This window comes from Mesoplodon bidens, assembly GCF_964165515.1.
Source record: "Mesoplodon bidens genome assembly, chromosome: 13".
Taxonomy (NCBI): Eukaryota; Metazoa; Chordata; class Mammalia; order Artiodactyla; family Ziphiidae; genus Mesoplodon; species Mesoplodon bidens.
This window is the reverse complement of record NC_138169.1, coordinates 18526567-18542083: the sequence shown is the minus strand read 5'-3', so window position 1 is coordinate 18542083 and position 15517 is coordinate 18526567. Positions and strand designations below refer to the sequence as shown.

At 44.8% G+C, this 15517-nt stretch overlaps 1 protein-coding gene across 2 annotated transcripts in view; it reads left to right on the top strand.

The window, feature by feature from the left end:
- Nucleotides 1-15517, top strand: part of ACACB (acetyl-CoA carboxylase beta) — a 121706-nt gene that overhangs the window by 97353 nt on the left and 8836 nt on the right. For both annotated transcript variants that reach the window (XM_081252807.1, XM_081252808.1), the window contains 10 exons: nucleotides 534-737; nucleotides 2114-2269; nucleotides 5148-5270; nucleotides 5591-5860; nucleotides 6785-6882; nucleotides 7927-8047; nucleotides 9940-10050; nucleotides 10918-11061; nucleotides 12339-12459; nucleotides 14018-14114. In XM_081252807.1, coding sequence (XP_081108933.1) covers nucleotides 534-737; nucleotides 2114-2269; nucleotides 5148-5270; nucleotides 5591-5860; nucleotides 6785-6882; nucleotides 7927-8047; nucleotides 9940-10050; nucleotides 10918-11061; nucleotides 12339-12459; nucleotides 14018-14114 — 1445 coding nt within the window. The remainder of the gene's footprint in view (nucleotides 1-533; nucleotides 738-2113; nucleotides 2270-5147; nucleotides 5271-5590; nucleotides 5861-6784; nucleotides 6883-7926; nucleotides 8048-9939; nucleotides 10051-10917; nucleotides 11062-12338; nucleotides 12460-14017; nucleotides 14115-15517) is intronic.

Sequence of the window (15517 nt, the reverse complement as noted above, 5' to 3'; positions counted from 1 at the left end):
GGAAGGGGGGTGAGAACCTGAGGTCTGTGGCTCAGCCATTCTCCATTGGCTGGTTCTTCACAAGCGGGCAGAGTTTGTGGTGGTGATTCTGGATGAAAGAAGTTCTAGTCCATCAGCTTGGCATGTGTGGGGTGCAGAGGCCCATGCTGATTCCCCAACTCCACCAGTTCACATAGTTCCTTGAAGAGAAAATGCATAGGCTTGGGATGCATGATGGAGAGAAAGACAGGGTAACATAGGGGCAGTAGCTCTTACCAGCCTCAGTTTCCACATCTGTCAGTGGGGGACAAAAATACCAGCCTCTCTGAGTAATTATGGGGACGGAGTGAGATAATGAGCTTAAATGCTGAGCATGATACCTTTGATTATTATCAGCTTATAGTTAATGGATACATGCTACGTATTGCTCTGCTATATACATGCAGTGCCTTTTGCATTCAGTATATCTCATCTTCCTGTTATAATCAGAGCTAGAACTATTACGAGTGTGCACGGAATGGGTCCTGAAATTGAATTGCTGTGGTTTGTGGTAGATTGAGGAGTCCGTGCGGTCCATGGTGATGCGCTACGGCGGCCGGTTGTGGAAACTCCGCGTGCTCCAGGCTGAGGTCAAGATCAACATCCGCCAGACCACCACCGACCGCGCCGTTCCCATCCGCCTGTTCATCACCAACGAGTCAGGCTACTACCTGGACATCAGCCTCTACAAAGAAGTGACCGACCCCAGATCTGGAAACGTAAGGCCGGGCTGGCTCACAGAAGTCAAGTCCAAGTGGAGGCAGGCTGCCCGGAGAGCAAGATGTAGAGTAAAACGGCACTTGGAAGCTTTGCTGTGTCAGATTGGGGCTGCTCCTCTGAGTTGTATGATAAACGTGTTAGCTTCTGAATCCCAGTTGTTCATTCCTCTGGGAAGGAGAATGAATCCAAAGTTTAATCCAGTCTAGAACCAGGTTTGGGATAAGATGTGGAGTATTACGGCTGATTATAATACAGTTCCCAAGTTAGTTCAGTTAGGGAAATGGTATTTTCCCCAACCGTGTTTTGGAGTAGACTTTTGTAAAATGAATCAAATTTCCTATTGACTACTATATATACATGTAGTAGATTACATGTATATATATAATAATTTTATTTTGAAACACTTAAAGACTCTCAAAAAGTTGCAAAAATAGCACAGAGGAGAAAATGTAGGACAGAGGATACTCATGTACCCTTCACCCAGCTTTCCCCAATGATAGCATCTTTTTTAACCAGAGACATTGTCAAGACAGGAAGTTGACACTGGTCCACTTCCTGTCTTGACAAGTCTATTAACTCAAATGCAGACCTTATTTGGGTTTCACCAATTTTTACATGCACTCTGGTTTGTTTGGTGTGTGTGTGTGTGTGTGTGTGTGTGTGTGTGTGTGTTAGTAGTATGATAGTTACAGTTTTGGAGCTGTGTCTCCACATCTGTTTCCCACAGTGGCAGAGAAGAGAAGATTACTCTCCCGGGCACTCACTTTGTTATGTGATACATGCTATGCTTCCCCTCATTGCATTTTTTATTGAAATATAGTTGATTTACAATGTTGTGTTAATTTCTGCTATACAGCAGACTGATTTCAGTTATACATATATATATACACATTATTTTTTTAATATTCTATTTCATTATGGTTTATCACAGAATACTGAATATAGTTCCCTGTGCTGTACACTAGGACCTTGTTGTTTATCCATTCTATATATAATAGCTTGCACCTACTAACCCCAAACTCCCAGTCCATCCCTCTCCCACACACCCTCCCCCTTCACAACCACCAGTCTATTCTCTATGTCTGTGGGTCTGTTGCTGTTTCATAAAAGTTCCTTTGTGTCATATGTTAGATTCCACATATAAGTGATATCATATGGTATTCGCCTTTCTGTTTCTGACTTTCTTTGCTTAGCATGATAATCTCTAGGTCCATCCATGTTGCTGCAAATGGCATTGTTTCATTCTTTGTTCTGGCTGAGTAGTATTCCCTCATTGCATTTTCACTGAGGACTGGGAAGAAATAAATTGGGCAGGAGTGTGGTTCTCTGAGACTTGCCCTCCTCACTCTCTGTTTTTCTTTCTTTTCTGGTCCAGATCATGTTTCACTCCTTCGGCGACAAACAAGGGCCCCAGCACGGGATGCTGATCAATACTCCCTACGTCACCAAGGATCTGCTCCAGGCTAAGCGATTCCAGGCCCAGTCCCTGGGTACCACCTATGTGTATGACTTCCCAGAAATGTTCAGGCAGGCAAGTCCTGAGGCTGAGACTCAGCACTGCCCAGGGTCCCCTTAGAGACTCCACTGGCATCCACACCCCCCATCCTTAGTTACTCTTTTTTTTTTTTTTTTTTGGCCACACCGTGCGGCTTGGGGGATCTTAGTTCCCTGACCAGGGGTTGAACCTGGGCCCACGGCAGTGAAAGCACAAAATCTCAACCGCTGGACCGCCAGGGAATTCCCCTTAGTTGCTCTTCTGAAGACCCCACTCTAAAGAACACAGTATTCATGAAGGAAAAGAAACTAATATTGAGAATGACATCATAGTATATTTTTCTAAAACAAACCTAATTTCATCCCAGTGATAAAAAGGAATATAATATAGAAACTTTGGAAGGTAAAGGAGAGTGAAAAGAAGGAAAAAGTGACTCCTTGTCCCACGTACTAGAGACACATTGCTCACCACTTCCTTCTTGTCTTTTTAATGCTTATATTAAGTGCTGGCTACATGCCAGGAACCATTCTAAGGGTAGATAGACCATGAGGAGGAGGATGGGGTCACTGCCTTTGAGGACTTTTTGGTCTACTTAAAAAAATAATGTTTTATGTTTTTATGATTATTAAATATACACTGGATACAGAAAAATAGGAATAAGCAAATAAAATTTCACTCATAGATAATCACTTGTCTACCATTGAGGACTGCAGTAACATTTTAGTGTATTTCCTTCAAGTATGCTTTCTATGCCTTTATTTTTCTTACGTAGAAGGGCCTTTCAAGGAGACTGAGCACACTGGCATTGGTGATATGGGGTGCCTGTGTACATCTTCTCCATTGCCTTGTGAATGACGTTCATGAAACTGAGGTCGTGGACTTCTACTGTCCGCAGGAAAGCATCAGTGTACTTTAGGCGTAGGAGATGCAGGATAGTAGGAAAAGCTGCCGTTTAGGGTCAGTAAGGCCTGGGCCTGAGTTCCAAATTTGTCCTTTGTTTCCTGTGTGTCCCTGGGCAAGTTCCTTCACCTCTCTGGGCCTCACTTTCCTCCTCTGTAAAATGAGGCTAATAATATTACCTACTTCCCCAGATTGTGGTAAGAAGTATATATAAAGTATTCAGTAGATGCTTAATAAATGGAAACTCTTATAATTGAGAATGTCATTGTCTGTATCCTTTTGCCTCAGAAGTCACAGGCCGTAGGAATAAGAAACAGACAAATCAGGAATAAATCCATCCTCTTTCTTTTAGATAAAGAAACAGAGTAAGGTGGACAACCCATAAATTTGAAAACAGATGAAAATTTCTGAGAAAAATATATCTTATCAAAACTGACTCAAGAAGAAGTAGAAAATGTAAATAGATTATACATTGAAATTGAATTAATAGTTCAAAAACATCCATCCACTAAAATTGGGCCCAGACAGGGACTTCCCTGGTGGCACAGTGGTTAAGAATCCGCCTGCCAATGCAGGGGACACGGGTTCGAGTTCTGGTCCGGGAAGATCGCACATGCTGCGAGCAACTAAGCCCGTGCGCCACAACTACTGAGCCTGTGCTCTAGAGCCCTCAAGCCACAACTACTGAAGCCCGCATGCCTAGAGCCTGTCCTCCGTAATGAGAGAAGCCACAGCAATGAGAAGCCCGTGCACAGCAACAAAGAGTAGCCCCCACTCGCTGCAACTAGAGAAAGCCCACGCGCAATGAAGACCCAAAGCAGCCATAAATAAATAAATTTGAAAAAAAGCATTAATGAAATTGAATTCGTAGGTCAGAAACACCCATCTACTAAAATTGGTCCTAGACCGTTTTACAACAATTGTTGTCAAACCTTCAAGGGACAGATAATTCCCTTTGTATACAAACCATTTAGAGAATAGAAAAAACAAAGGGAATGCTTCTTAACTCATTTTATCAGGTTATTATTACTTTATTATTAATCCAAGATAAGAACATTAGGAGAAAGGAAATTTAGTATCTCATTTATGAACACAGACACGAATCATAATTAAAATATTAGCAAATGAAAACCAGTAATGATTTTTTTTTAAATTTAGACTAAGTAGTAGTTATCTTGTGACAGCTTGTATGGTATTAGGAAGTCTATAGTTTACCATGTTAATAGATTAAGAAAGACCTTAAATTTCTCAATAGGTGCAAAAAATGTATTTGAAAAGATAGTATCTATTTATAATAAAAGCTTTTAATAGACTAGAAGGTTTTTTTTTTTTTAATTATTTCTGGCTGCATCAGGTCTTCGTTGCTGCACGCGGGCTTTCTCTAGTTGCGGCGAGCAGGGGCTACTCTTCGTTGTGGTGCGCAGTCTTCTCCTTGCGGTGGCTCCTCTTGTTGCGGAGCATGGGCTGTAGGCACACGGGCTTCAGTAGTTGTGGCACGCGGGCTCAGTAGTTGTGGCTCGTGGGCTCTAGAGCACACCCTGAGTAGTTATGATGCACAGGCTTAGTTGCTCCGTGGCATGTGGGATCTTCCCGGACCAGGGCTTGAACCCGTGTCCCCTGCATTGGCAGGCGGATTCCCAACCACTGCGCCACCAGGGAAGCCCAATGCTGTGTTTTAAATGTCTGCACATATGATGAAATAAAAATGTAAAAGCATACAGAGGACTGATGGACAGTAATTCAGGCTAATAGTTACCTGAGGGGACGAGGGATGGGAATGGGATGGGGAGGGGTACACCAGGGACTTCAACTGCATTTTTCTTATTTCTCTAAAAAAATCTTAAGCTACTATGGAAAAATTATGATTTGACAGATCCATGAGATAGGTGCTTGGGTATTTATTTTTCTGCATGTATGCTTTAAATAGTTCATGATTGAAAAAGAGAGAAAGCAGTAGAAAATGTACTTCCTTACTGATGACTTCAGGTTTTTCTCTTTCCTGTCCTCTCTGTAGGCTCTTTTTAAAATGTGGGGTTCCCCGGACAAGTACCCCAAAGACATCCTGACATACACCGAACTAGTGCTGGACCCACAGGGCCAGCTGGTGGAGATGAACCGACTTCCTGGAGGAAATGAGGTAAAGAACTGAGTCGCTTTGCTGTACAGAAGAAATGAACACAACATTGTAAATCAACTATACTTCAACAAAATTAAAAAAAAAAAAAACTCACAGAGCCCAGCCCCTGGCCGGAATCACCCTTTAAAAAAATTTCCTCCTGGGGGACTTTCCTGGCGGTCCAGTGGTTAAGACCCTGTACTGCCACTGCAGGGGACATGGGTTCAATCCCTGGTCGGGGTACTTAGGTCCTGCATGCTGTGCAGTGTGGCCAAAAATAAATAAATAAATTCCTCCTGAAGAAACAAGCCCGTTTTCTCATGCATTCGTGTCCTCGCCAGGTGGGCATGGTGGCCTTCAAAATGAGGTTTAAGACCCTCGAGTACCCAGAAGGGCGCGACGTTATCCTCATCAGCAATGACATCACCTTCCGGATAGGATCCTTTGGCCTTGGAGAAGACCTTCTGTACCTGCGGGCATCCGAGATGGCCCGGGCAGAGGGCATCCCCAAAATCTACCTCGCTGCCAACAGTGGGGCCCGTATCGGCCTTGCGGAGGAGATCAAACACATGTTCCAGGTGGCTTGGGTGGACCGGGAAGACCCCCACAAGGTACGTCATAAAGCTGGGGTGGCAGTGTGACTGCACTAAGCTCATGTTGTATTTTCTGTGGGGTTGACAGCACCTCCAAGGGGGCGGAAAACATCTTTTTGCTCTTTGTGTAGACAGCATAGATATCCATAAAGTACATAGACAGGCATTAAAATTTCATGGGAGGGGGTGACGATTAGGAAAAAAGGTCTAAATGGGATCCTTAAGGGGACAATAATGAAAAAAAGTTATTTTTTATGTCAACACAGAGTTAATACATACTGAGCATCTCTTGGAACGCAGTGCACACTGAGGATGCAACTGTGAATGATAACATAATCCCTGGCCTCAGGAAGTTCTTAAAAATCATCCAGGGGACCTAGAGACACCAGCTACCATAAAAAGCAAAATGAATAGAGAAAAGCATACATCTTGTGATGTGAAAATGCAGGGGACAGAGTCATTCTTTGCAGCCAGAGCATGAGTTCTCAAGGGGGTGGTATTGCCCCCGCCAAGGGGGCAAAAATTATTCTTTTCATGTAAAAAGCATACATACACATATATATGTATACATACATACACACGTTACATAAACAATGTATCTACAATAAAATTTTATTGGGGGCGGTGTTGGCATTAAGAAAAAAAAGCTCCGCAGGGGAAAGAGAATGAAAAGATGATTAAAAAACATTAAATCAGAGAGCCCAGGAAGAAAGTGAGGTTGTGTTGTAAGGACCAGTGGAAAGCACAGAGCAGACCTTCAGTTTCTTGCTGTTATTAACATGGTATTAACATCAGACAGGTGACTGTGTTATTAACATGATGTTATTAACACCCCCGCCCCCCGCCCACCCAACACCGTGTTGACATTAAAACAAAACAAAACAGTGGCTGTTGAGTGCAGGAAGCTGGACTCATAGCCTTACTGAAGTATATATTTTTAAGGGAATTAAATACCTGTACCTGACTCCCCAAGACTACACCACAATCAGCTCCCTGAACTCCGTCCATTGTAAACACATCGAGGAAGAAGGAGAATCCAGGTAAATAACTTACCAGGCAGCTCCTTCATTTTGCCTGTGGTTAATTTCAGCTACTCCCAGGGGAATCTGCCTCTTCGCCTCTGGGCTTGTGACAGTATATCAAGCAGGTGGTAGTGTTTGTACAATGGGACCCCTGAGCTCCACTGGGGGCACTGATAGCTCCGACACCTGGGGCATCCTTTAGGGTGAGCCCATCCTTGTCATCCCAAAATGAGGCACACCCTTCACAAAAATAACGCATCATGCAAGGAGAATTAGGTTGGATTCCCACAGTGTCCCCAGAGCTACTGGTTCACAATTTGTGACCAAATTAGCTAAACTGACCCAGCAGTGATTTGGTGAGCTGGGAAGATGCAGGGGGAGCCTGCTCCGTGAGAACGTCAAGGGCAATACCGGCTGTCTTTTCCAGGGAAGGTTGTGGGTTTTTTAAATCAGATTCTGATTTAAATCAGAATTTCCCAGGCTGAGTTCCCTGGAATGTTAGTTGGTGATTTGGGAGGATGGGAGGAAGTGAAAATTTTCCATAGTCAAGTAAGTTTGGGAAACACTGCGTTAAATGAGATCCAACAAGCATCTTTATTGCAGGCCTTCTCAGAACATTTAATGCACTGAAATGCCTTGTGAGTCCCTAATGAGTTAGGCTGTACAGTGTACTTATATGGCCGTGGAATCTTGATTGATTGATTATGAACCAAGTGGCTTCTCCTTGTACACCCCCATGTCTCTGTAGACCAAAGGCTATTCTAGATTGCTTCTGGAGGAATGCAGGGTGGGATGACATTTCGTTAGGACAGCCTCTGAATAGGCAAACTTTATCTTTGGTTGGAGGGGTGATGATTATCAATGCTGTACGTGCCCTTCTAGAAACTTTAGGGCCAGTCATCAGGGGCCTAGACCCCTGCCTTCATCTCACCTCTGGCTGCTTTATCACTTTCCAATCCCTCACCTTGCTTAGCCTTCCTTCCTCGGGTCCTTGGGAAACGCATCAGTCTTGGATTTTTCTGGGCTAGAGCTCAGTGTTTAACTCGCATTTGGTTCTTGAAGGTATGTCATCACGGATATCATTGGGAAAGAGGATGGCCTGGGCGTAGAGAATCTGAGGGGCTCAGGCATGATTGCTGGGGAGACCTCCCTGGATTATGATGAGATTGTCACCATCAGCTTGGTGAGTCCCCTCCTATTTTCTTTTCCGTCTCAACTGTTTATTATAGAAACTTTAAAATAGTCAAGAAGGCAAAGAGAATTGCTAATGAGCCCTATGTACTCACCACCAGCTCCAACAGTTATCAACGTGTAACCATTCCTACGTCCCCAGTCCCTCTGCTCCCCTGTTCTGGAGTATTTTAAAGCAAACTCCACTTATATCTTTCCATCTGTAAGTACCCCAATGTGGATCTTTACTAGATTAATGCTCCCTCCTCATTTTTTAAAAACATAACCACAGTACTGTTACACCCAACAGTATCAATGGCAATTCTTTAATATCATCAGAACACAGTTTGGGTTCAGTTTGAATAGTTATCTCAAAAATATCTTGTTAGGGCTTCCCTGGTGGCGCAGTGGTTGAGAGTCTGCCTGCCGATGCAGGGGACACGGGTCCGTGCCCCGGTCTGGGAATATCCCACATGCCGCGGAGCGGCTGGGCCCGTGAACCATGGCCACTGAGCCTGCGCGTCCGGAGCCTGTTCTCTGCAACAAGAGAGGCCACAACAGTGAGAGGCCCGCGTACCACAAAAAAAAAAAAATCTCGTCAGAGTTGTTTGGTTTGAATCAGGGGCCAATCACCTCTTATTTAAAAGGTACTGAGTATTTAGAAGAACTTTTGTCTGATTTTAACTGGTACTAAATGACTCTCTTCCCGCTCCCCAGTTTGGCCTTTTCAAAAATATTTTCTGTTTCTGGTAGAGTCGTAGTAATAGTACTTTTCAATGGTAAACTGTCACTCAAGATATGATTTTTACCTTCAGTGTTGTATCGTCAGTTTCCAAGGTGGAAGATGTTGGCCATGAGTGTCTTCCTTAGGCTTGTTTTCTAGATGTCATTTAAATACGTTTCATATATATTTCAAAATAAAAAGATTTATGCATATATGTACATATTCCAAAATATTTTTATTTTGAAGGATATAAAAAGCTATGTATATTTTTATATATTCCAAAAATATATAAACATATATGTATCTTTTATTTATATATATACAGACAGGCACACCTCAGAGATGTTGCAGGTTTGGTTCCAGACCTCTACTGTAAAGCAAATGTTGTAATAAAGTGGATATAGCAATAAACGTCACATGGATTTTTTGGTTTCTCAGTCCATGTAAAAGTTATGTTTACACTATACTGTAGTCTGTTAAGTGTGCAATAGCATTAATGTTTTTTTAAAATGTACACACCTTAATTTAAAAATCCTTTATTGCTAGAAAATGCTAACCGTCATCTGACACGCAGGGTTGCCAGAAACCTTAAGTTTGTTATAAAAAAGAAAGAAAAGCAATATCCGTGAAGTGCAGTAAAACGAGATCTGCCTGTATGTCTTTTTATTTTGAAATAGTTTAGTACACACCAGATACGAGATAGCATAGGCAGGTCCTATATACCCATCACCCAGCTTCCCCCATGACAGTATAACCACTGGACGTGATCAAAACTGGAACATTGACGTTGACACAATACTGTTAACTCGGTACAGACCTCCCTCGGATTTTTCCAGTTTCTCATGCCCTCCTAGGCCTCCTTTGGTTGTGTGAACAGCTGCAATGTCTCAGGAGTGACCAAGCTCAGAAGAGCCACAGACATGCCTCTTGAAGCAAGAACCAGAACATTCCACTTCTGCTGTCTTTACAACACTCTTCTTTGCTAACCCCATTCTTTCTGGTTAGGAGGCCGAGGTCAGGCACCCTGAAGGAAGGCTTGTGTCACGCTGTTTGGCCTCTAATCAGGTTGCCAGTGGCCAAGCTTAGCTTCCATTGGTGCCCAGCGGGTCCCTGGGCTGTCCCCACTGTGGGAGGTGGGGCACGTGGCCCTGGGGAATGCAGGAGGGATCCTGTCTCCACAGGTGACCTGCCGAGCCCTTGGGATCGGGGCCTACCTGGTGAGGCTGGGCCAGCGAGTGATCCAGGTGGAGAATTCCCACATCATCCTGACAGGGGCAATGACTCTCAACAAGGTGACCTTGAAGGGGCCACTGGGGAGTGGACATGTAGGGGCGGGGTGGGGGAGGGATCATTTTAACTTTCCCAGTGTCCCCGATGGGGGATTTTTCTCAACATGAAACCAGTTTCATGCCTACTGATGTAAGAGCTGTTTTTCCATTTTGCCTTTATATGGGCCTCTTATGAGCCCCCCAAAATATGTATATATATTAGGCTCTTCTGGTGGAACTAACTCTGTATTACTGTAATTTAAATTTTTAAATATTTTTGAAATGTTAAAAATTATTAAAATGGCATTACGCATTGCAGAAAATTGGAAAAAGAGCCCCCCAAAAAGTAATTTTGCTCCTTCTATAATTTTGGTGTATTCTCCTCTCGTCTTATATCTTAACATGGTTAGACTCCTAGTGAGTGCAGTTTCATTCAACTTTTTTCACTGTATTAAAATGCTTTCCACGTTGCTGTAAAGCCTCCATAACATAATATCTGCTAAAATCCCACTGAGGGTCTCAAAGTCTGGCCCCTGAACCGGCAGCATCACCTGGGATCACGTGAAAATGCAAATTCTCAGGCCACACTGCAGACCTGCTGCATCAGAAATGTTAGGTGGGGTTTTGCTTTGGAGTTGACTAGAGTAATCAGCTGGCTCACTGGTTCTCAAATTGTGCTACATATTGGAATTTTCTGGAAGTTAAAAAAGAAAATACCAAAGATTCTGATGTAACCGGTCTGGGTACAGCCGGGGCATCGGGACTTTTGGAAGCTCCCAGATGATTCTAACATGCAGCCAGGGCTGAGGACCACCGAGGGAGATGACTTCCGAACAGGTGGAAGGGCCCCGGGCCAGGCAGAACCTTGCTAACCCTGCCATGTCAAAGCAGGTCCTGGGCAGAGAGGTTTACACATCCAACAACCAGCTGGGCGGCGTGCAGATCATGCATTACAATGGTGTCTCCCATGTCACCGTGCCAGATGACTTCGAGGGTGTTTGTACCATCCTGGAGTGGCTGTCCTATATGCCAAAGGTACAGTATCCCCCCCTGCACCTAAGAGCCTGGAAGACTCTGTTGTCACGTTCATTTGCCAGGTGGTGTGGGGAGCAGGGAGCACTGAAGATGTGGCTGGGTTTCATTTTTCTTTATTCCTCCCTCCTTCCCTCTCTGATACCAAGCCCTGTACTTGCTGTTCTTTGCTTTTTTTTTATGCCATTGTAAGGATGCTCTCTGTCAATCCTTTAGAAAGAGGTGGCAATTCCAATGTGGATGGACATGTGTTAAATGTGGAATGATGTATTTAATGAATTTAAAAACAAAATAGAGTTCTTACAACTCCTACACCAAGACCAAGATTTAAGAGTCATCACTAATATTTACTGAGCACTTACTAAAGTCATTATGTGAAGCCCTTTATCTTCATAATGTTGTTAAATCCTCACAACAGCCCTATGGGAGAGCTGCTGTTATTATTACCACTTTACAGATAAGGAAATTGAGATTTAAAGAAATGCAGTACCTTGTCCAAGGTAATATGGCCAGTGAGTGAGTGGAAACAAGCCTCTAAAATGCACATGCCATCCTGTATGACAATTACTAGCAAACGAATTACCCTGAGATAATACAGCTAGAATTTTACACACAAGGTGCTTTGAATTTTAATGTCAAACATCAGCAACTTTAATATTTATTTTTAAATCTTTGTTTGTTAATCCCACAACTCAGAAAGTTAATTGCTAAATATCCTCTTTATACCCAGGGAAATAGTTTATACTTAATTTACCAAAAAAATCACCTCTGTACTATTTCCGTGTCATTGTAAATTCTCTAAGGGAATAGTCGATGGTTGGGGCCTGAACAAACAGAATAAAAGGCTGTTCTCTAACAACAACAAAAAAAAGGTGGCGTTTCCTCTCATCAAAAGAGGTAACACTGGACAACAGAGAATCCTCAAGCTTTGCAGTCAGGCTCGATTTGATTCTTGGCTTCCTCCTCCGTAGTCATGAGACCTCAAGACCATCTCTTAATCTTTTTGAGCCTCGGTTTCCTCATCTGTGAAATGGGAATAACAATAGCACCCACCCCAGGGTGTTATCATGATGGTTAAGTGACATGATGTGTAGAGCCCGGCGTTTACTAGGCCCCTTACCAAATGCTACTCATAAATGTGATGATGAGCTATTTGGGGTTGGGCTTCTGTCATGTAACCAGGCATCACCACCAGAGGAAGAGAGGAGGGCATAGAGCAGACTGCAGATGTTATTGACAAGCACAGAGGACTAAGTTGGAGACCTGGCTTTCTTTTCTAGGATAATCGCAGCCCAGTCCCAATCATCACACCCACTGACCCCATCGACAGAGAGATTGAATTCCAACCATCTCGCTCACCCTATGACCCCCGGTGGTTGCTTGCAGGAAGGCCTCACCCAAGTAAGTCCTAAAGGGCTTTGCCTGAGACCTGGGTCTTGGGGTTTCTTTTCTGAGCCTGGGATAAAGGAACGTGTCGGTAGAAGCACTGTTACTTGGTCAGATATCCCAGAGGGATACACCTGAGATCGAATGCCAAGGGGGTGGAGGAATGGAGATTTTTCTCTAAGCTTTTCCTGAGCTATTGACCAAGAAGGGGTGGAAAGAGCCTCCGGTTTCTGGAGCTGATGGATGGGGGTGCAGGGTAGCAGAGGTCATGGCCTCCCTCCCCAAAGTTCCCCAAATGCGGTTACATAGGTGGAAGCTCTGGTGCTGTGACATCAGGGTTTCAAAGAGAAGAATGCTTCTCTCTCTCCCTCTCTCTTTCTTTCTTTTTCTATTTGGCTAAACCTAATAAGGTAATTCTCCATGAGTTTACTCAGGACGAGCAACTTAGCCTCTTCTGTGCCCACGTTTGCAGATTCACGTGGATAGATGTGCACACACATGTTCAAACACAGCCATGTGCACCCACATGCTTTCACACACACAATTCTTTCTCTCTCGCTTTCTCTCTCTCTCTCTCTCTCTCTCTCTTTCTCTGAAAGGGACACGTAGGCCTCCTGGAAGTATTTGATTACATTCGGAGCAACCAGAACAGGAAAGCTGAGCCACCCCCGTTACCACAATCCCGAGTCTAGAATTTCACACGCTGTCCCCTTTAGAACTTGGCCTCCCCATCCAGCTGTGTGGGGCAGGGGACGTGCTGCCAGGAGCGTGCCAGGCCCTGCCAGTAAAAGAAGCCCCATGCCCTGCTTCTCCCTCTGCCATTTCTCTTGGGCTTTCTCACCTGCGAGCACTGGCTTTGTCTTGATTTTTAAAAACTGCCTGATATATTACTGACAGTTTTCTCCAGCTAGTCGGGCCAGCCCCCAGGCAGACACTGAGGTTGGGCTGCTTTGTTCCGAGAAGCCCAACCTCCCACTCCTGCAACTTGAGATCTCTCATGCTACCTGGCACCGCGTGTCCAAACTGCAGTCATTTACACCGTGGTGTGGATTCCTGGCACCACATCCTCTCCAGGCTGCAATTGACATCATCATATTCATTCTCTGTCTCTGTCTCTCTCTGTCTCTCTAAAATTGAACACTTTCTTCCCAGTTAAATGATTTTGAAGCTGCAGCCACCATGTCAGGGATGAGTTTTGGGGGGCAGGTGGTCCCTTCTTGAAATCCTACCTTCCGAAGGCATCCATCAGCTCCCTTTGCCTCTTGGGAAGAAAAGGCAGAGACTGTGATTAGGGTCTCCTTGTGTTTGGCCTTGACAGGAGTTGATGTGTATAGTTGGATGTTCTATATGGATGGAATTCCTGACTTGCTGTATTTTTTGCAGCCCTGGTTGGGTGTGTTGGGGGGCGGGGGAAGGGTCGGTATCTGTGTAGTTTTCCAGGAAAAAAGGTATTTGGGCTGTCAAGGTCAGGCTGTCCTTAGAGAGCCGGGAGAGAAGTCTGCCCCTCCAGGCGGATGCTGGGGGCCCTTATCAACCCAGCCCCTGGCCCGGGCTTCTGCGCTTCTGCCCACAGCCCTGAAGGGATCCTGGCAGAGTGGATTCTTCGACCAGGGCAGTTTCAAGGAAATCATGGTGCCCTGGGCCCAGACCGTGGTGACGGGTCGAGCAAGGTAACCCTGAGGATGGGGCGGGCAGCACACACCTGGCCTCCCCAGGTATTGGGACTCCCAGGTACAAAGCCAGGGATTCTTTCCTCCTAGGTGGCCCCAAGGGACACTTACTTCCTGGCCCCAGGATTTTCTGAAAGAAAAACCAGTGGGGGGCAGGGGGGGATGGTTTTCTGGATGATGAACTTCTTCATAAAGTCTGGATTTGTCTGTGGCTTTAGAAGGCATCTCAGCCAACCTCTTGCTGGGGGCCAGCACCCTTGCCCCTTGTGTCTGCCCCTGGGGCAGGGCTCCCTAGCCAGGGGGGCCATGGACCCCTTTGGGAATCAGAAGGTGGTACTCCTCCCGGAAACTGCACAGTCAGAACTGTGAACCCCCATTTCAGGAGGGCCACAGGCAGGAACCCCTGTCGTAGACCATAGCTGGCAGAAGGCTTAAATGCTTGAATGCTTTGAAAGCTGAGCCTCTCATTCCTCAGTGGTGTAGCCCTTATCTTTTTGGATCACTCCAGCTGCCCCAAAGTTCCTCTTTATATGGAGCCCAAAGCAGCATCCTCATAATTTACCACTCAGATTCCTGACACGATGTAGTTGCTTCAAGTCCAGGTTCTGGAGTTGGACCTGAGCTCTGTCATTCACCCTCTCTGGGCCTTTACATCCTCATCTGTAAAATGGGGGTAATAATTCGACACCTCCCCCACCCCGAAGGATTGTTGCGATGATTAGAAGAGATGACATATGTTAGGCACTTAAATATAAACAAGGAGTTCCCTGGAGGTCCAGTGGTTAGGACTCCACGCTTCCACTGCAGGGGGCGCACGTTTGCTCCCTGGTCAGGGAACTAAGATCCCACATGCCACACAATGCAGCCAAAAAATTAAAAAATAAAAAATAAATAAATAAAAAGCTTTTAAAAAAATCATAACCACTCCACAGGTGGTAGCAGCTACCATCACTGTCATTATTGTTGTTATTATTTACCTCCCTGCAATAACTATGAAAATACTAAGCCTAGTATTGGAAGTTAGCTGCTTCTCTGTGTTTTTTTTTTTAATATGTTTTTTAAACATGAGATGAAATCTACTCCTCCCTCCATAAGGAAGCTCCTTATTTGAAGACTGCTGTCCCCAAACCTGCCTCATACAAGTGTTGGGAGTGTAGATGAGAGTAATTAAGTGCTGCATGTGGCTGGGGGCAGCCAGTGGTAAGCGGTGATAGATACCGATGCCACGGACTCCCCATGACTGAAGCTCCTTCAGGCTCAGCATCCCTCAGCCCTTTTCCAGATATGACGTGGTGTCTGGACCCACGCTGTCCACCGTGGTAGCTGCTGGCCACACGTGACAGTTCAAATTAAGATGAGTTACAGTGAAAGAGCATGACACATATTCAGTTCCTCCGCTGTCC